Source organism: Orycteropus afer, unplaced genomic scaffold (assembly GCF_000298275.1).
Source record: "Orycteropus afer afer isolate SDZICR_OR568_19922 unplaced genomic scaffold, OryAfe1.0 scaffold00226, whole genome shotgun sequence".
Classification (NCBI taxonomy): domain Eukaryota; kingdom Metazoa; phylum Chordata; class Mammalia; order Tubulidentata; family Orycteropodidae; genus Orycteropus; species Orycteropus afer.
Window position 1 is genome coordinate 1,451,787 of NW_006921813.1, and position 20,867 is coordinate 1,472,653.

Consider the following 20,867-nt stretch of genomic DNA (forward strand, 5'->3'; position numbering starts at 1 on the left):
AGAAGATGAGTAGATGGTTGAACTCATCAGAATTATACAATCTCATTCATGCAGAATCATCCAAACTGTCAGACACTTAACAATGCATAAAAGATAACAGGGTTAATTTCCATGGTGTAGTTTTTCTATTAGAGACACATGATACATATTTTGCATTTGTATAATCTTTTAAACTATCCATAACACAAATTTCAGCAAATCTTTTAATCACATACTTAAAAGTTACATATATAAACTATTTCTATTAAGTATGATTGATCATTCAAAGGATCACAATACATGTGATTGGCTTTTAATTATGGTCCATCTTATGAATTATTTTTTTCAAATAATTATTTTATTCAAATAAAAGAGATATACATGCAAACTGGTCATGAATAAAATTCATCAGAAAAATATGTTTGTATTTCAAATAATAAGATTGAATTATTGTCACTGAATAGTTGAGTCGATACTGGAATTTATTTCATGCTTCAAGATAAAAAAAATTTAAGGTAAATGTATCAGAGTTGGCTCCAACAATAGCCTAAATCCTGAAGCGATATTGATTTATACATACTTTAAAACTACCAAACTCACTGCTGTCCAGTCGGATCTGACTCATAGCAACCCCTCCTTGGGTTTCTGAGGCCATATCACTACAGAAATAGATTGCCCAATCTTCTTTCCAAGGAGTGGCTGGTGGGTTTAGATAGATTTTTTTAATCACTTTTAATGTGAACAATACTGAAAATTAAAGACCTGGTCAGAAAAAAATGCTAGCTATGTCTGTGTTTATCTTGCCTTTTCTTTGTTAATCATGAAATCATCTAATGAGGCAGCTAAACAATAATAAGAATGGGAAAATTGTTTAGTTCTGCTCTGCTCCACAGAAATAGAAAAGTTAGTAAGTTCTTTCTAGGTAGAGAGTTGAATGGCTAAAATCACAATGCTATTTCCTGCTTCACACTGTGCCCATTTAGTAAAGCAGAATTGGTCACCATGTTCTTAGCATGGCTTTTCAGAGATGTCATCCGCACTGCTGAAGAGCTGAGTAGGCAGCTGGTTGATCTCCCTCCGTAGGACTTCCTCCCACAGCAGAGCTGGCTGTTGAAATGCCTCCTGAAGCTTTCACTGAGTAGATAAAGAGCAAATGGATTGACGCAAGAATTGCAAAAACTGAGAACCCGGGCAACCAAGGTGACAATCATGTGGCCTAGAGATGGGTCAATCTCCTTATAGTTGAAAGACCGGTACATGTAGAGGATGTGATTTGGAAACCAACAGAAGACAAAGCAGCCCACAAAGACCAGCACAATCTTAGCCAGGCGTTTCCGCGTCTCCATCTGAAGACATAAGAAAACATTTAGCTTTGGTTAAAACGAAAATAGAGCCATTCACATCTGACACTTAAGAAAGGAATGACATCATAGCATGCAAATGAATCAAAAAATATATAAACTAAGTACTGTGCTCAACAAAGTGGTGATTTTAACAGTTCATCAAAGCCTATTTTGGTCACTATATTATTTACATTTAAAAATATTTGATAGCTTATATGAGATTAGATGATAAATTATTAATTAACAAAACAAACAAACAAGATTGCTATCAAGCTGCTTCTGAGCCACGGCAACCCTTTAAGTAGCATAGTGGGACTGCTCCATAGAGTGTTCATGGCTGTAATCTTCATGAAAGCAGACAAGCAACTCTGGTATTATACAGGTTTGACTTGTGAGCTGTTAGGTTAGTTAGTCAAGCACAAATGATTTGTGCCAGCGAGGGACCCGATAAGGAGCTCTACTGACCTAGTGCATAAGGCATTTGGCTGCTAACCAGGTCAGTGGTTTAAGCCCATGCTGCCTCTGCAGCAGAAGGACGAGGTAAACTCCTTCCATAAAGATTTACAGCCTCAGAAACCCAAAGGGGGATGGACTCAATGGCAGTGAGCTTGGTTTGGGTTTTGGAGGGACCTTATATTATTAATAAATGGCTATAATTTCATATGTTAAAAACATGATTTTAAAAATAATTGCTCTCTTCTTTTTAACTCCCTTTTGTAAATCTTGCCGTGCTTAGTATAAATATAAATAATTTGTTTTAATTAAACCTCATGACTTAAGGAGCCATAGTAGATATTCAAGTGTAGGTATTTGGAAAAAAAGAAAAAATCAGTGTTTTAAATAGGAAAATTTGATCTATTAAAATAGGGTATGACTTTTTTAATCCTTACCCCACAAAACATAAAAATAAAAAACACCTTGAGATTTAAACTCCTGGCTCATATAAATCAAAAGTTTCTGCTGTAACTCTCAGTCCTATAAACATTACTGTGTTTAAAAAAAAAAAAACTCACTGCCGTGTAGTCAGATTCAACTCATAGCGACCCTTCCTTGGGTTTCTGAGGCAGTAAGTATCACTACAGAAGTAGATTACCCAACCTTCTTTCTCAGGAGTAGCTGTTGGGTTTGAACTGCCAGCCTTCTGATTAGCAGTCAAATGCCTTAAGCATTACACCACCAGAGCTCCTTTACTGTGTTAGGTGACCTTTAAAAATAAAAATAAAATACTTTTTTCCTAAAATTTACATACTGTTTTTACTGTTTTATGAAAAGGTCTGAGGAATGTGATAAATGGACAACTCAAAAATTGAACATCAATCTTTTTTTTTTCCAATCTAGAAATCATTTACCAGCATCTAGAGTCCAAAATTTAACTCATACTTGTCTAATTTGTTTAAATATCTAAATAAGGCAACATAAACATGAAAGCATAATTTGTCAAAAGACATTGAGAGTAGGCATCACTTATTTTCTAAGCTAAAACTACCTGCATTTAATTTAAATATGTCACGAGGCCTGGAAAGGGCTAGGATGGGAATAGATTTGATGTTGAAGAACAGTAGCGAGTCAGGGCTGGGAGAAGTAAACCAAGGTACAAGTGAAGAGGGTCCTAGTTCAGCAAGCAGAATCGAGGCGTCCAAATGCATCCCTACGGCATGCTAGGCAAAGGAAATACTAAGGTCACACATGAAATGTCTCTTCCTAAGCAGTGTCCTCTCTGGCATGTGGAGGCTGAGCATAAGAATTTTATTTCAATGTATACTTGAAGGTCCGCATAGAAAGGCAGACTGTTGACTTTGGAGGTGGAGGGAGAAACACAACTTAAAAACCAAAGCAAAATCTCAAATATCCAAATTGTAATACACATTGGATCTCAGGGCTCCAAATACAAGAACTGAGTGTAAATTATAAAAGATAGTGGAGACATATGGTATTTGGTGTTTGCCATGAATTGGAATCAACTCAGTGGCAACAGATTTGTTATTTAGTGACTGTATGCCCCGGACACTTGGCTCCAGTGATGTCATATATTGGGACAATAAATCTTTTAATCCATTTAACAATTCTTTTAATGATTAGTTGTGTGTGTATCTGTGTGTGTGTGTGCTTTAAGTTTTTAAAGCAGATGTGGATTGCTGGTGTAGATGGACTTCAGCCAATGGAGGCTACCTCCCACATAAGACACTTGCATCTGGTTCTGCTGATGCTAAAGTGCCCAAAGCCCCAGCTGGTGCTTCTGTGTATGACAGTAAATTTTAGTGATCTGAGATTCAATTTTTTTTTTTCCTTCAAATTCAGTCTCCCACTCTGACCCCCCACTCACACCCTATCTCCAAATCCCATACAGTGTCTTAGAATTCTCTCCTGCTACAGCTGTCTTCCAGACTCCTTGTCATCTTTAGGGGGCTAATGGGAGAAAAGCTAATAAGTGTATACTTAGAATGTAGAAAATTCTGGTTTATTGTGTTTCTTGCACACACATTTGCACTTAAATAAAAATGTTCAAAGACATTAATTCCTAATGGTGAAATTCTAGGCCTTGTCATAGTGTCAGACAAGAAATAGGCTGGACCTGTGTGGGCATTTAGGAGCTATGACATTACCACACAGTACAGATTCCCCATCACCTCTAATTAAGGCCAGTACTCATCCCAGGGAAACTTCTGACTCTGTTCTAATCTTCCATTATATTCAGATCGTATGAAATAGAACAACAACAAAAAAAAAAAAAAAGAATTGCAGGACCTGATCGGTGTAATCCACACACACACACCCACTTACCAAGCTTACCTGTTTTTTGGTATGTTCATTGCATTCTCCAGGAAGATTATGTACACTTTTAATTAAGGTCTTTGCAATATGATAATAATAAACACTAATAATTGCAAGTGGAATAAGGAAATAGACCAAGAAGATGAGCACTGAATGAATCTTTGGGTGTAACTCATCCATCTGAGGGTAGGGTATGCATGCTGTAAAGCTGCCATTCCCTGGGTTGTCAATGAGTGTCACTTCAGAGAATACTGCTTCAGGAACTGCCAATAGCATGGAGACTATCCATATAACCACAGCTTTCACACAGGTCCACTTCACTGCCTCTGAGGTCTGGATGTCCATAGGGTTTACAATGGCTCTGTATCTGGGAACACAAAATGTTTCAGATTATTCTCTTAAAAAAAAAAAAAAAATTACTTGCTGTCTTAGTTATCTTGTATTTCTAAAACATTCTTACTTACTTTGGACGTGTTATCAAGAAGGATCAGTCCCTAGAGAAAGACATTATGTTTGGTAAAGTAGAAACCACAAAACCAAAACCAAACCCACTTCCATCAATTTAATTCCAACTCTAACAAACCCCATAGGATTTCAAAGGCTTTAAATCTTTGCGGAAGCACACTGCTTCATCTTTCTGCCATGGAGTGGCTGCTGGGTTCAAACCATGGACCTTTTGTTTAACAGCCCAATGCCTTAACCACAGCACTACTGAGCGTCAATGAAAAAGAGGAAGACCCTCAACAAAATAGGTCACTGCACACAGTGGCTGCAACCATGGGCTCAAACATAGGACTGATTGTGCAGATGGCACAGAACAGGGCAGCATTTCACTTTGCTGTACATGGAGTTTCTGTAAATGAGAAGCAACTTGATGGCACCTAGTGACAACATAGTAGAATTTACAATACATTTGGGGGAGACACAATTCAATCTCTAACGCTTGCTAAAAGAGAGGTTCCAATCAACCAACAACCAGTTAGAATGGAGTTGACTCTGACTCATGGCAACCTCATGGGTGTCAGAGTGGAACTGATCCATAGTATTTTCAGTGGTTGATTTTTCAGAAGTGAATCACCAAGCCTTTCTCTGAGGCACCTTTGGGTTGACATGAACTTCCAACCTTTCAGTGCTTAGCAGTTTTGTGTGTTAATCTTTGGAAATGCTCCATTATCCTTTGGCTATTTTGTATGAATGGCAGACCTAGGGTTGCTCTCTGGTTTCTCTCTATCTATAACTCATGATAACTATCAGCACAGTAGACAATAAGAGAGGAGAAAATATTTTAATTTGGCATTTCCCAAAGGGCAGTAGTTTGGTTATTTCTTTTACAAGTTTTTCCATATCTACACAAACCAGAAGCTGGCAGTTCAAACCCACCAGCCACTTCTTGGAACAAGATTGGGCAATCTACTTCCATAGTGATACTGCCTTGGAAACCCAAGGAGGGGTCGTTATGAGTCGGGTCCAACTCGATAGCAAATAACAACAACAACACAAACCACATGTAACATATCATTTGTTGAATATTTTTATTTATTTTTATTTTTTATTATCACTATTATAATTGCTAGACACAACAATATCCATAAAATACAAAATTTCCACAAAATAATATTATTGAATTCTATCTGGACATTCTTCTGTGGTTTCTGAGCCTCAGGATTCCCACTATTTTCTAAGACATTAAATCTAGTAAAGACTGGAATTTTCTTCATAATCCAATTATAAGGACTATATTCAATAGTCGATAGAACAATATTCTCTCTTTATAGTTCAATTTTATTTAATGCTATACCTCCATCATATGCATTATCCTTGAAAGTGGAAAAAAACAATCTTTGAAACTAGAGTTTGTGTCCTATTCACCATTATATCTATGCTACGAGGTCCTTATCACTTCAATACTTACATTGACATCTGTCTCCTATGTTCCCTCCCATATAAATGAGACTCTTTTTGTCAGTGAGTCTCTTGGGAGTATACTATGTCTTTCTAATAAACAAGAAATAGGTAGGCTTTCAAGTATAATTCTTGCTACAATCAACCAGTATCCAACTGGATCCAACATGAGTGGTTACTGGGCAAGATGGATTATTATAGTCACATTCAAAAAGAAGTTATATCATAGATAACTGAGACAGACAGATAGATAGATGATTGATAGAAATATAGACAGATAGATAGATGGGATACTGACAGAAAAATAGATAGATGTTGTCATTAGTTCCCATTAGAGTCAGCCCCAACTCATAGTGACTCTATGTACAATAGAACGAAATACTGCCCAGCCCCCATCCTCATAATCTTTGTTATGCTTGAGGTCATCATTGCAGCCACTGTGTCAACCCATCATATTGAGGGTCTTCCCCTTTTTTGCTGACCCTCTATTTCATCAAGCCTGATAACTTTCTCCAGGGACTGGCCCCTTCTGATAACATGACTAAAGTACTAGAGACAAAGTTTGATCATTCTTGCTTCTAAGGAGCACTCTAGCTGCACTTCTTCCAGGACAAATTTCTTCTTCTGGTATTCCACGGTATTTTTTTACTGATGAAGATTAAAGACTAGAGGCTTCTTCAACACCTCAACACCAAAAAGACAAACAATCCAATTCAAAAATGGGCAAGGGACATGAACAGACACTTCACTGAAGAAGATATGCTGGCAGTCAACAAACACATGAGGAATTGTTTGCTATCTTTAGCAATTAGAGAGATGCAAATCAAAACAACAATGAGATATCATCTTACCCCAGCAATAATAGCAAAGTTCAACAGGAGAGAAAATAATAAATGCTGGTGAGGTTGCAGAGAGTTTAGAACTCTCATACACTGCTAGTGGGACTGTAAAATGGTACAACCATTGTGGCAAATGGTATGACATTTCCTCAAAAAACTGAAAATAGAAATATCATTTGGACCAGCATTTACATAGCTAGGAATATATCCTAGAGAGGTGACAGACAGGACACAAACAAACATATGCATACTAATGTTCACTGCAGCACAATTCACTATAGCAAAGAGATGGAAACTACCTAGATGCCCATCAGCAGATGAATGGATAACCAAACTATAGTACATTCACACAATGGAATACTATGATGCTATGTTAAAGAACAATGAAAGGCACGTGAATCATCTCACAATGTGAATGCACCTGAATGGCATTAAGCTGAGTGAAATGAGTCAATCACAGAAGGAAAATATTGTACGAGCCCATTACTGTAAAAAGATAAGGAAGAGTTTAGTTATGGAAGAGAACTCACTTTGTAGGTTACTAGGGTGGGGAGGGTAAGGAAGGAAATAATATTGGGCTAGTTGGGGGCTGCACACTGAAGTGCGTAAGGGGAGGGATGGTATGGAAAGTCTGTGACCAGCAGGACAACACTGGGGAAAGGCAGGACACAAAACTGTGCACATAAGATATAGACAACAGAGGCTAATACCAGTACATCCACAATACTGCATTACCATTAACACCAAACACCACTTTGGTGGTGGGTCAAACCTACCAGGGACTCCTTGGAAGGAAGATTGGGCAATATACTTCCGTAGAGATACCGCCTCAGAAACCCAAGGAGGGGTCGCTGTGGGTTGAAAACAACTCCATGGCAGTGAGTTTTGTTTATATATATATGTAGATATATAAGGGAGCTCTGGTGGCATAGTGCCTAAGGCACTTGACTGCTAACCAGAAGGCTGGTTATTCAAACCCACCAGCCACTCTTCAGAAAGAAGGTTGGGCAATCTACTTCCATAGTGTTACTGCCTTGGAAACCCAAGGAGGGGTCGCTACGAGTCAGATCCGACTCTATAGCAGTGCATATAGATATATATATTCACATATCCCATTCAAATGCATGAGTAAGCAGAGGAAGGGGCATGCCAGGACCCTCAAATGCCTTAATCTGGTTCTGTACTTCGATATTAAGTTGAGATGGGAATGGAGGTGAGGGAAGGAAACAGATTCCCAAGCTGGATCCATCTTCAGAATCACCCACAAAGCCAAACAAAGGCAAAGCATATGAGGTTTCTCTCTAGACCTACAGACGCAGAGGTTCTAGGATGTGAAACTTGTCTACTACAATTTAACAAGATTTTCAGGTGATTCTCTGAGTGTAGGCGAGGTTTAGAAACAACCTTTCAAGGAGATTGTGGAAACCAGCATCTTCCCACAGGCTTTCTGCAAGGTGCCTAGTCCATTGACAGTCATTTACCAGCGTGGAGAGTACTGGGGTTCAGCAGATATTTGGTGCTTCAGAATGAGAGGGCTGCTCTTTCTCATATGTCACATGATAAATTATTGTTATCTCATAACAGTAGAACTTATTCTGATCAAAATACTAAGTTTGTAATATTTAAAATTTCCCTGTTGTCATTACTGTCAAGTCAGCTCCAATTCATGATGACATAATGTATAGCAAAACAAAACTGCTGCCCAGTCCCACAGCAGACTCATGACCACTGGTACGCTTTATTCCACTCTTGTTGCTATTGTGTCAATCTAGCTTCCTGAGGGTTTCCCTTCTTTTTACTGACCCTATACTTTACCTCCCACGATGTCCTTTTCCAGAAGTTGGTCTTTCTTGATGACATGTTCAAAGTGAGCAAGCCAAAGACTTACCATCCTAAGTTCTGAGGAGCTTTCCGGGTGTATTTCTTCTCACGTTGGTTTGTTTGTTGTTCTGCCACTCCACAGAGTAGTCAATATTCTTTGCCAACACCACAGTTAACAATGCATCAATTTTTCCTTTGTCTTCCTTTTTGATTATCTGGATTTCACATGTATATGAGGCAATTAAAAAATCATGGCTTTGGTCATGTGCACCTTAATCATAAAAGTGACATCTTTGCTTTTCAGAATTTTAAACAGGTATTTTGCAGCAGATTTGCCCAATGCGATAAGTAGTTTGATTTCTTGACTGCTGCTTCCATGGTTGCTAATTGTTGATCCAAGAAGAATGAAATAATTGACAATTTCAATTTCTTCTTCACTCATCATGATGTTGTTTATCAGTTCAATTGTGAGAATCTTCATATCTTCACATTCAGGTGTAACGCATACTGAAGGCCGTAATTTTTCACTTTGATCAGTAAGAGCTTCAAGTCCCCTTCACTTTCAGTGAGAAGGTTTGGCCATCTGAATACTGAATACTGTTAATGAGTCTTGCTCCTGATGTTGTCTTCTTCTTCATATAGTCCAATTTCTTGGATTTTCCTTTCAACATACAAATGAAATAAGTAGACTGATAGGACATAACACTGCTACACCCCTTTTCCTATTTTGTACCACACCATATCCCCTTGTTCTATTCAAATGACTTCCTCTGGATCCATGTACAGTTTCCAAATGATGTTCTGCAATTTTCATTCTTTACAGTGTTATCCATCATCTGTTATGACTCCCTGAGTTCAATGCCTTTACATAGTGGATAAAACACATCCACTGGTAAACATATTTCTGGTATTCTCTGCTTTCAACCAATATCCATCAGAGATCAGGAATGATATCCCTCATTCCACATCCTTTTCTGAATCCAGCTTAAACTTTTGGCAATTCCCTGTTGATGTATGGCTACAGTCATTTTTCAATTTTCCTCAGCAAAATTTTGCTAGCATGTGATATTAATGATATTGCTCTATAATACAACAGAGAAAGCAAATCTTTACGAAAGTAGATTGCCCAGTCTTCCTTCTGCAGAGTGGCTGGTGAGTTTGAACTACCAGCCTTCTGGTTAGCAGTCAAATGCTTATACACTACACCATCAGAGCTCCTTCTATAGTATAACAGAATGTCTAAAAGTACAAATGAGCATTAAAAAAAATTTAGTGAATTGTGACTTTAGAAAAGATGAGAACTCTGATTGTGGCTTGCTATCCGGTTGTTTCTAACTCACAGTGACCCTACAGAACAGAGTAGAACTGTACAACTGCCCAATAGGGTTTCCCAAGCTGTCATCTTTACTGGAACAGACCCCAGGCCTTTTCTCCTATGGGATCACTGGTAGGTTTGAACCACTGACCTTTCATTTAGCAGCTAAGTGCTTAACCAAAGCCACCAGGGCTCCTTATTGAGTGATTTGTGACTTCGGAAAGGATGAGAACTAATTGACTGGATTACAGACATGTCAGCAACTGTATTTGTTCTCCACCTAGAAAAATCCATTTGTTCTTAACCCATTAAAGTGTATGACTTAAATAACAGGTGAGTTTCTTGAGAAGGAGAATGCCAAGGACAAGTCATCTTGATGAAAGCACCAGGCTATAACTAGCCAGTCTATGGTTAAGGGAACTGGGGAAAGGCTAAAGAGGGCAAAGCCTTCACTAATTTCATAATAAACTAATTTTGCTCACCTAGTAAATGCCTAATTTCTGATAATTAACTGCATGTGTGAATAAATATTGATTTGAATTAGTGAACAATTTGTCACCCTGATACATAGGTGATACAGTATAAATAGCACAGAATTCCACAGTTCAAAAATACTATCATATTATTTCACTTAATACAATTCTTGTGCAATAAAAATTATTAGTGTTCCTACTTTACAGAAAACCTAATAGAGACTAAGGTATTAAATGATGTTCAAATTATCACAGAGCCAGTAAGCAGATGACTCAATTCAAACACACATCTTATGACTCCAAATTCTGTATTTTTTTCAACTATAGCGCTTTGCAGAGAATGAAAGTGAGGATTTAAATGCTATGTTTGACATATCCATTTTTAAGCATTTAATTTCCTTATGCTTTTAAAGCCAATGTTATTTTCAATTCCAAAGATATGAGTTATATGTGTAGCTGTGCTTTTTCAATTTAATTATCTTTTTATACGGGAGAAACTAAGCCCCAACAGTAATAACAACTAACTTTTCATATTCTTTGAACTTATCTCTAAAAACCTCAATTTCATATCTTCTAAAACTGGATCCTAATGAAATTTTACAGTGTGTGGATATTTCCATAAAAGATAGTTATTTTCAAAAATAAACTTGAATTAAACCACAAACATTAAAATGTTTCCTCAAAATTCTACAAATAATAAGCCAGAGTAAAGTCTACATTGAAAGTTTATATATATATATATATATATATATATATACACATATATATGTATATGTATATGTATATGTATATGTATATATATATGCATAAGAAAAAATGGAGACAACTTAAGTGACAAATAGATGACTCAACCAGAGCTCCTTAGGGAAGTACTAGGAATAAGTAGAGTTTTGGTGTTTATTCCTACTCTCCATGAAGACTTATGAATAACTGGAAATAGAAATCCATGCCCAGAACCTTAATAATCAGCAGTGTTTACAAGGAGTATGCTATGAACCCAATAACACTGAATATTTTGTATCAACAATTGGATCAATAGTTAAAAGACAACTCATTCAGTTTGAACCTAGCACTACAAGCTGGGACATCACTTTGGAACATGGATTAGAACTAAAAATAACCTTGATCATATGGAAACAAATGAGAAAAAAGTGTATATATATATATTGGTAGGGGTGAGAGTTCTCCAAAGAGCTGAAAATAATCCACTGCTTACATAAAATGTAATCAAAAGCCTCCATATGGATTCAAAAGTAAAAATATTGGAATTGAGTATAAAATGTTGTTGTTGTTGTTGTTGTTGTTGTTGTTGTGTGCCATCGAGTCAGTCCCGACTCATAACGACCCCTCCTTGGGTTTCCAAGGCAGTATCACTACGGAAGTAGATTGCCCAACCTTCCTTCTGAGGAGTGGCTCATGGGTTTGAACCTTCTAGTTAACAGTTAAGTGCCTTAGCCACTATGCTACCAGAGTGTAACACATGGCTAATCTCCTAGTACAAAATGTTGGACCTACCCTTTCAGAAGGGAATGCCCCATGTCCTCAACTCCAAGGGAAGAAAAAGTACATGCAGAACTTTAATAAGTTTTAAAGGAACTAGAAAATGATTAATAAAGTGCTATTAAGAATAACAGATATGGGATTATTTAGATCAGAAAGAGAAAGATGGGGGAGAATTAATGAGATGGTGATGTGAGTTTAGTTCTACTTTAGTTCTTGAAGACAAAATGATGATTGTTCCTTTGTTTGTAATCCCATGAAAATTTGATCATTATTTCACAATTGCAAATTCATGTTTTATCGTACTATATCTGTCTCCCCCACTAAGAAATACACTCATTAATGTCATTAATCTCACTTTCTTTTTTCACCTTTTGGATCCCTGCAGATAGTTGTTGTTGTTGTTTGCCATCGAGTTGGACCCAACTCATAGCGACCCCTCCTGGGGTTGCTGAGGCAGTATCACTACAGATGTAGATTGCCCCATTTTCCTTCCAAGGAGTGGCTGGTGAGTTTGAACCGCCAGCCTTCTGGTTAGCAGTCAAGTGCCTCAGCCACTATGCAGATAGTTGGCACTCAGTAAATGTTAGAGAAAGAAGAAAGTTCACATACCATGAACTGCTAGGAGGACAATTAATCTGTCTTGGAGGAAGAACAGTAAGAATGCTCCTAGAAGAAAGGATGGTGAGACTTTGTCTCACTTACTTTGCACATGTTATCAGAAGGGATCAGTCCCTGCAGAAGGTCTTCATGCTTGATAAAGCAGAAGGTCAACAAAAAAGAGGAAGACCGTCAACAAGACAGATTGACAGTGGCTGCAACAATGAGCTGAAACATAGCAATGATTGATGGCACGGGACTGAGCAGTGTTTCATTCTGTTGCACAAAATGTCACTATGACTCAGAACCATCTAGACGGCACCTAACAACAGTTATTTCATACATAGGAACACCTTCTTGAAAGTGGAAAAAAAAAGAAAAAGGACTGGAATTGCGAAAGTGTGTTGCTCATAGTTGCTGAGATTTTTACAATCACAAGAGATGTTTACAATTCTTGGCTGCTTTGTAGGAGAAAATGTGCTTTTTCTCACTCATCCTCTTCCTACCTTCTTCCTTGAAACAGTCTTTCCCTTCTTTCTCCAACCTTCTCCCAGAACCTAACAGTAATCGATAGAAAATAAATAATATTTATGAGATAGTACTGCCATTGAAATTCTTTTTCTATTGTCCTAGCAGTTTTATAATGGGGACATCATTCTGAACAAGCTATTTTAGATCCTGGTGCTTTTTCTTCTTTTTTGTAATTTGAGATTTCACCTTCGTTTTCCCATAAACTTGCCTAGGAAACCCTCTGAGGCAGTTCTACTCTGTCCTATAGGGTTGCTATGAGTTGGAATTGACTCAAGGGCAATTGGGTTGAGACTTTGGTTAAAAAGAAAGGATATATCAGATGAAAAAAGCTGCTTCTCATACCAACATCATTTCCAGAAATGCAATCAATCAATCAAGAACAAAAATTTAGCTAAGAATGTGCTTGGAATGAGAAGATAGAAAAGCAAATAAAATTATTAAAGAGTTTGGAAATCTTTCAAACCTCCATATAATCAGCAATTGAGAAGATCAAGGTAAATTATCATCTTAGTTTTTGAAACCCACAAAAAAGTACTGTAATGCTGGTTAAAATATCAAGAAGGAAAGAGTGTTGAACTTTGCTGTCTGCCCGTGTGGCTCAGCCAGAACAGGGGAGCAAAAGCCTCAAATGTCTCATCACCACTGAGAAGTAAGTAAAATAGGACAACATGAATTATCATATGATAACCTTGTGTGATATGGAGTAAAGTGACCATTAGTTGCCCACTAATTACTAGTGTCCCTTCTCCTCTTTGAGTCTCTCCTCCAAACTAAAAAATGGAGATAATAGGATCCTATCTAAGGTCTCTCAGCTCTATTGTGGGTATTTTTCTTATTTTCAAAAATGGGGAAAATCTGCTTTATGGGCATGTGTTTTCAATTGCTTGATCATTTTCTCCAAGTAAACACTTAAGCACAACAGATGGTGAACTAACCCCAGGTGCCAAATGACCCAGCTTGTTCCAGTCCCTCTTTACTCATAGTGTGTCCCACAGGTATCAGAAGAAGGTAGATAAGTGCTCTTCACGTACTATTAAGAGATATATCTGTATCTATATCTATCTATCTATCTACCTACCTATCTTATCTGTCTATCTATCTATCTATCTATCTATCCATCTATCTATATACCCACCCTTTGTTGTTGAGTTGGAGCCAACTTATAGCGACCCCTCCTTGGGTTTCTGAGGTGGTATCACTATGGAAGTAGATTGCCCAACCTTCCTTCCAAGGAGTGGGTTTGAACCACCAGCCTTCTGGTTAGCAATCAAATGCCTTTGGCACTAAGCCACCAGAGTTCCTCATATATATGTCACATATATGATACACATACATATATATGTGTGTGTCTGTATATATATATGTGGTTGTTGTTGTTATGTGCCGTCGAGTCGGCCCCGACTCATAGTGACCCCTCCTTGGGTTTCTGAGGCAGTATCACTATGGAAGTAGGATTGCCCAACCTTCCTTATATATATATGATACACATACATATATATTTATGTATGTATATATTGGTGTATAAAAATATCATTGTTGTTGTTGTTGTTAGGTGCCGTCGAGTCAGCCCTGACTCATAGCGACCCCTCCTTGGGTTTCCGAGGCAGTATCACTACGGAAGTAGGATTGCCCAACCTTCCTTCCGAGGAGTGGCTGGTGGGTTTGAACCGCCAGCCTTCTGGTTAGCAGTCAAGTGCCTTAGCCACTATGCTACCAGAGCTCCCATATATATGGAAAAATTATGAATGCTGTGAGAATTATAGAGCTTCTCCCTAATATAACGTTTGAGATTCCTTCTAAGGAGAAAGGACAAGGCAATAAGCTAGAGATGTTTGAGCTCAATGGGTAAAAAAATGTCTAATTTATTGGGGTCAAATATAACAGCTTCTAATAATAAACGCCTCGGAAACCCAAGGAGGGGTCGCTATGAGTCGGATCCGACTCCACTGGCACATAGCAACAACAACAACAATAAACCAAGGAAGTTTACTCTCCACTCTAGTAAATGACTGATAAATTAAGGAAAAAATTACAATTCATTCTGTTTCCAGGGTTATATAGAAATAACAACTAAGCAACTGGTATGGAAAACAAAATTTCCTTTTTTATTGGCAGCTGTAAAACTCACTGGCAAATTTATCACTCACATTCTGTGAAGTATGACTTTTGTTTTCCCCCTTGCTGGTTCTGTTGTCTGCTGTCTGTACCTTTATTTTCAACCTGACTTAAATTGTTTTGCAGCACATTCAATATAAATAAATCATCACCCTGGTCACATAGGTTCTCTCAGGATAGATGGGCAGTTTGAATGTCCTCAAGACTTTAGGAAGAACTCACTGAAAACCAATCTCACCACCAACTGAGGGGCAAGAGCTTCTCAACATATTGTCCAGGGCTATGGACAAAGAAGTAAGCATCTCTCATCAGGGCAACTAATTAACCAGGACCTGAGCTTCAGTGGGGGGAGGGGGGTTGTTTAGAACCACAGTCACACAATCAGGTAGTGGCCCTTGCTCTCGCTGCTGTTTACAGGTTGCTGATAAGCCCTATTAGCCCTAGAAATGTTGGGCTTTGGGCCTGTATCCAATCAGTTCCTATATTTTAACATAGACTTATACTGAAGAGACTATCTTTTTGCATTTCCAATTAACGTTAATCATTCAAGGCTCTGCCTACTCTTCAGTTTTGGAATTAATTCCGATTATCCTAATTGTTGTTGTTGTTGTTATATGCCGTGGAGTCAGACCTGACTCATAGCGACCCCTCCTTGGGTTTCCGAAGCAGTGTCACTATGGAAGTAGATTGCCCCATCTTCCTTCCGAGAACCACCAGCCTTCTGGTTTACAGTCAAGTGCCTTAGGCACTATGCTACCAGAGCTCCCAATTATCCTAATTAACAAAGAAAAACTTGAAATTATTACTACATTTCACTTTACATAGATTTGATGCAATTTTATTTTTGCGTTAAATTATACATTGCCTATTAATATGAATTTCATTTCTATTGTTTTTATAGTTTGCTTTCTAACTTAACTTATAAATGTATTTTAGTCAGCAGTTATATAAGAAACAAAAATAAAGAGAGGATATTTAACTTAATATTTGTGACTCCTTAAAATTATAAAGTTTATAATTTTTAACCTACTCTGAGAGAATTTTTTCTATAAAGGAAAAAGGGAGCTCAGTTTTTAAAAGTTATTGCATTTTAGTAATGGGCCTTTAGAAACCAGAAGATCTTCAAGAACCAAAATATAGCATTCTCAGTTTGGAAATGCAGCCGCTTGAATAAGTAGTGAGGAAGACAGCTCCACACATAAGCAAATTATGGATGATAGGGTTCCGCCTACCCCATGTCACAGCGTTATGTCCCAATACCATGGTGAGAGGTGAGAATGTGTGTGTTTATATAAAACTTGATATAAAACATGATACAACAGACAATATGGAAATACTTTATATCAGCTATTTAATTTGCACTAGTAAAAAAAAATTCACAAACCTATAATAGCAAATCAAAAAACTAAGAGTATCACTATCATCATTTTGGATCAGACACTATCCTTCCTCCCCATATTGATTAAAATACACCTCCAAGGCCAACATTGTCAACCTAGAGTAGACACAATGATCTAAGGATGTATCAATTGAAAGTTCTGACTTGAAAAGTCAGGAATAAATTATCACAAGTACCATAAAGTGTCACTCACATCACCTTTTGGCTGCAGAAAGCAAGGTAATTAAGGCCTCAAGGTAGAGTCACAATCACTGTTTTTCTTATTTCAGTCTTTACTATCTAGTGTTGTGTGATCAATGATGCTCAAGTATCCCCTTCACGTTGTTGTTGTCGTTGCTATGTGCCTTCGAGTTGCCCCGACTCATAGCGACCCCTCCTTGGGTTTCCGAGGCAGTATCACTTCGGAAGTAGATTGCCCAACCTTCCTTCTGAGGAGTGGCTGGTGGGTTTGAACCTCCAGCCTTCTGGTTAGCAGTCAAGTGCCTTAGGCACTATGCTACCAGAGCTCCTCATATTGGGGTGTACTTTTTCGAAATTTAAGTCTCTTCCAGTTCATTTTCCTCCTTTGCTATTTCCTTAGGCAAAGTCACACCTGTTAGGACATCTTGTGAAGATAAGGTATTTGTGTAAACAACTAATTTGCTTTTTAAAACCTCTGTCCGTTTTACTTAATAATAGGTTTGGTTTTGTTTTTGGAATTTCCTGTTGCTAAGTCTGCTTCATTTTTAATTCAAGATACTTCTTTTGTTTTACAGTTACATTTTATGATGCTCTTTCACAGTAATAAATATGCTTTGCATGCCCCCCCCCCCGTTCCCGTTTATCACTCTTAGGTGCTTTATTTTTAATTTAATTTTTTACTCTGCTTTTAATTATGAAAGACCATTAGTAATTTCCTATTCCTGGGAAAGTAATAATCTGGCTTAATGGTAAAAAGAAAAGACTGAAATCCTAGCTCTATTACTTACTAGCTGTAAGATCATGCAAATGTTGCTCAGTTTTAAGCCTCAGATTTCTTTTATTGTGAGGATTGTAAACTCACACAAAAATCTGATCTCGGTGCTAAATTCACTTTATAATTGTTTTCAAATCTACAAGGAATAAAAACATTTGGTAAGATAAAATATTAGGAGATCAAATACAAATCAACACATGATTATCATGTTCTAGAAGAAAAACAGAACTGTAGAGAATATAACAAACCATTTTCACATCATTCCAAGGGAACATTTGAATGCCTCATGTAATTCAGTCACCAGTGATTCAGATTTATCCATTTATATTCCCAAAACACACACTAATAAGACAAAGGTAGCCAGATGGACCAAGAGGAAACAGAACCCACCTTTATCATTATTAATTATGTAAATATCCATGCTGCATTCACTAAGCACATCATATATATATATGAAATGAAGAAATTCAGTAATGATATGAGGATGAGCATTGTCTCTGACCTTGGTCAGGACGTTTCTACCAGTGTCCCTCCACAATAATAGATTGAGAAAATGGTATGAAATGAACTCAAGCTCTGAGTCTTTCTGCAAACACATTTTTTTAAATTGAAAGCATAATGACAGTAATTGTAACTATTGTAGTGGAATCAATTAAGCTTGATCCTAACCATTAATTAGAGGTATTTTAACTTTCTTTTAAAAGGAGCCATAAAAAGCGTATCTAAACTAAAAAGTCACATTTTAATTAAGAAATTCAAATAAAACTTTTGTATAAAGTAAGAGAAACGGTGTCATGTAAATAAAATGAGGTTCATAACACAAAGGCACCCAAATTTACAGGAATGGGGTTTTACAGAGCATATTGCACACATTTAAATGTTAATAGTGTTCAGTTTAAAAAGCTAATAATCACTCTCACACAAGGTTCAGAAGGCAGGAAAGGATGAGAAGGACAAATGGCAACAGGCAAGAAGTGGAATGAGTGCTGTTACATTGCGGGAATCACAATCAGTGCCATGGAAGAAAATGTGTATGAATTGTGGAATGGAAAGCTAAATTGCTGTGGAAATTTGCACCTGAATCACAATTAAAAAAAAAAAAAAAAAGCTAATTTTTTTTAATAGCTCTCAACTCTCCATTGAATAGTCTCTTTCTTTCAGTAAAGGTTCTCTTCAGTGCCAAACTAATGTGAGGATATTATCGCATATATCAGGAAATTCAGATGCAGACTCATTTTTCATTGATAATTAGGTTTGGAAATTAAAGAGGAGGAGAGTAATCACCATCTCAATTATACAAGTTACATTGTTTTTCTGTAGTGTTAAGTCAATCTCTCTCAAGACCAAAGCTCCATGCAGCGGTGCCTAATTCTACATTTTGCACCACCACCACCACCCACGCTCAGATATTTTCTCCTGCTTAAATGTCTCAGAGTATGATTATTGCTTGGGGTAGTGGCACTGGCCCAAGAATCAAGGGGCTTATGTTCTTCTCCCAGCTCAGCCAGGAAGGCTACATTCCCTGGGCTTCAATGTCTTCACCTGGAAATGACACACTTGAACAAGTTGACCTGCAAGGTAGAATCAGGGACATTAAAGTCTGTGAAAAGCAGATTTACTATCAACGATAATGATATCTTTACAACATTCTTTTAAGATATTAATATTTGTACCTACCTATTTGTGAAAATAAAACATATCATTTGACCTTCAGTACTAAGCAAGAAGAATGTGTGAAGTCATCTGTCTGAAGAAAATTTATTAGGCTAAATGTGTTTCTTTCAAGCAATAGTAGATTTAATTAATAAATGTGAGATTTTACTTTATTGGGGGAAAAGAAAAACCTCAAAAGAAAACATTTTCCTAACATTAACGTAGGCATTCTTACCTATTAATAATTACTGAATAAGGAAAGCACACTTCTAAGACTCTGTTGTTGTTGTTGTTGTTATGTGCCATGGGGTCGAACCCGATTCTTAACGACCCCTACTTGGGTTGCTGAGGCTGTATCACTATGGAAGTAGATTGTCCCATCTTCCTTCCGAGGAGTGGCTGGCGGGTTTGAACCGCCAGCCTTCTGGTTAGCAGTCAAGTGCCTCAGGCACTACACCACCAGAGCTAAGACTTTAGGCACACGCACACACACAAAGCTTCTACATGATAGTTGCAGTTACACTTTTGTTCTATAACTTTTTTATGTTAAAAAAGCAAAGATGCTCATAAAGATTCCCCACGTAGGATCAGGAGAAGAGCAAGACACTAGGATATGCCTTTTTAAAGCTTTCAAACTAAAGCCATTTTTTTAAATGCTTTTCTTGCCATCATTTCTTCAGGCTTCACCTTCTAGTCTGTTGTAACCATTTTACCCTAATTCCTGGGCACTCCCTTTCCCTTCTTGCTGCCTTCTCCCATTCCTCCGGTCCAGATACATTCTCCCCCTCCCTTCCTTCTCCACCTCTATTCTGTGTCGTTACCTGTCGGCGCTGAGGGCCGTGAGAGTGAACACAGAAACCCCCACGGAGGTGAGCTGGATGACTGGGATCAGTTTGCAGCCCACCTTCCCAAAGACCCACTCGTCAAAGAAGTAGCGCGAGGCGTCCACGGGGACGCAGGTGAGCAGCAGCAGTACATCCCCTGCGGCCAGGTTAGAGATGAAGATGTTGGGGACGCTCCTCAGGGAGCTGTCGGTGACGAAGACTTTCACCAGCACGATGTTGCCCAGCAAACCCACCGCGATGATGAGCAGGTAGAGGCACGGAATCACGAAGCGGATCACCAAGTCCGCGGCGGTCCCGTCCGAGGCCAGCGGGAGATCCCTTTCGGACATCCCCAGAAAGAGACCGGTGCTATTGGCGCCCGCGGTCAGGGAGACGTTGGCAAGAGACTTGGGAGGCATGGTGTCCGTTCCAGGAGAGTCCCCGAGAGTTTTCATGCGCTGAGGTGCCCTGAAAAGTGCACGGCGCACCACTTGGGCTTGGTCTGTTTCTCTGTGGTCTCGGCAAGTTTACTGCCAGGAGAAACGCGTCACGCCGCCACCTTCCGAAGAGGACAGGGCTTGATGAGAAGTTCCTCCAAGTGCTCACTTGCTTCAGCTCTGCCACGGGCGCCCTGGGCCTGTGGACTACGAGTTTGCAAAAAAAGGAAAATAAAAAGAGCGGTTGCGTCTTTATTCCTGTCTGCAACGTCTGTTCTCGTTGATACCAGAGAACAATATGTTAGTTAACAATGATCTTTCCTTTGCGATGAGGAAAAATGCCTGCAGGACTGTAGTGCCGGAGGAGCGGAAGTCATCCTGGCGCTGTCCAGCGTTCAGCAGCGGCAAC

General features: G+C 38.3%; 1 protein-coding gene across 1 annotated transcript; it reads right to left on the reverse strand.

The window, feature by feature from the left end:
* Positions 1-923: 923 nt before the first annotated feature.
* On the reverse strand, positions 924-20,440 carry NMBR (neuromedin B receptor). The gene is made up of 3 exons (XM_007948802.2): positions 20,019-20,440; positions 4,113-4,461; positions 924-1,325 (listed from the first exon to the last, which is right to left on the reverse strand). The coding sequence occupies exons 1-3, from the start codon at positions 20,438-20,440 to the stop codon at positions 924-926; spliced, it is 1,173 nt and encodes a 390-aa protein (XP_007946993.2).
* Positions 20,441-20,867: the final 427 nt, after the last annotated feature.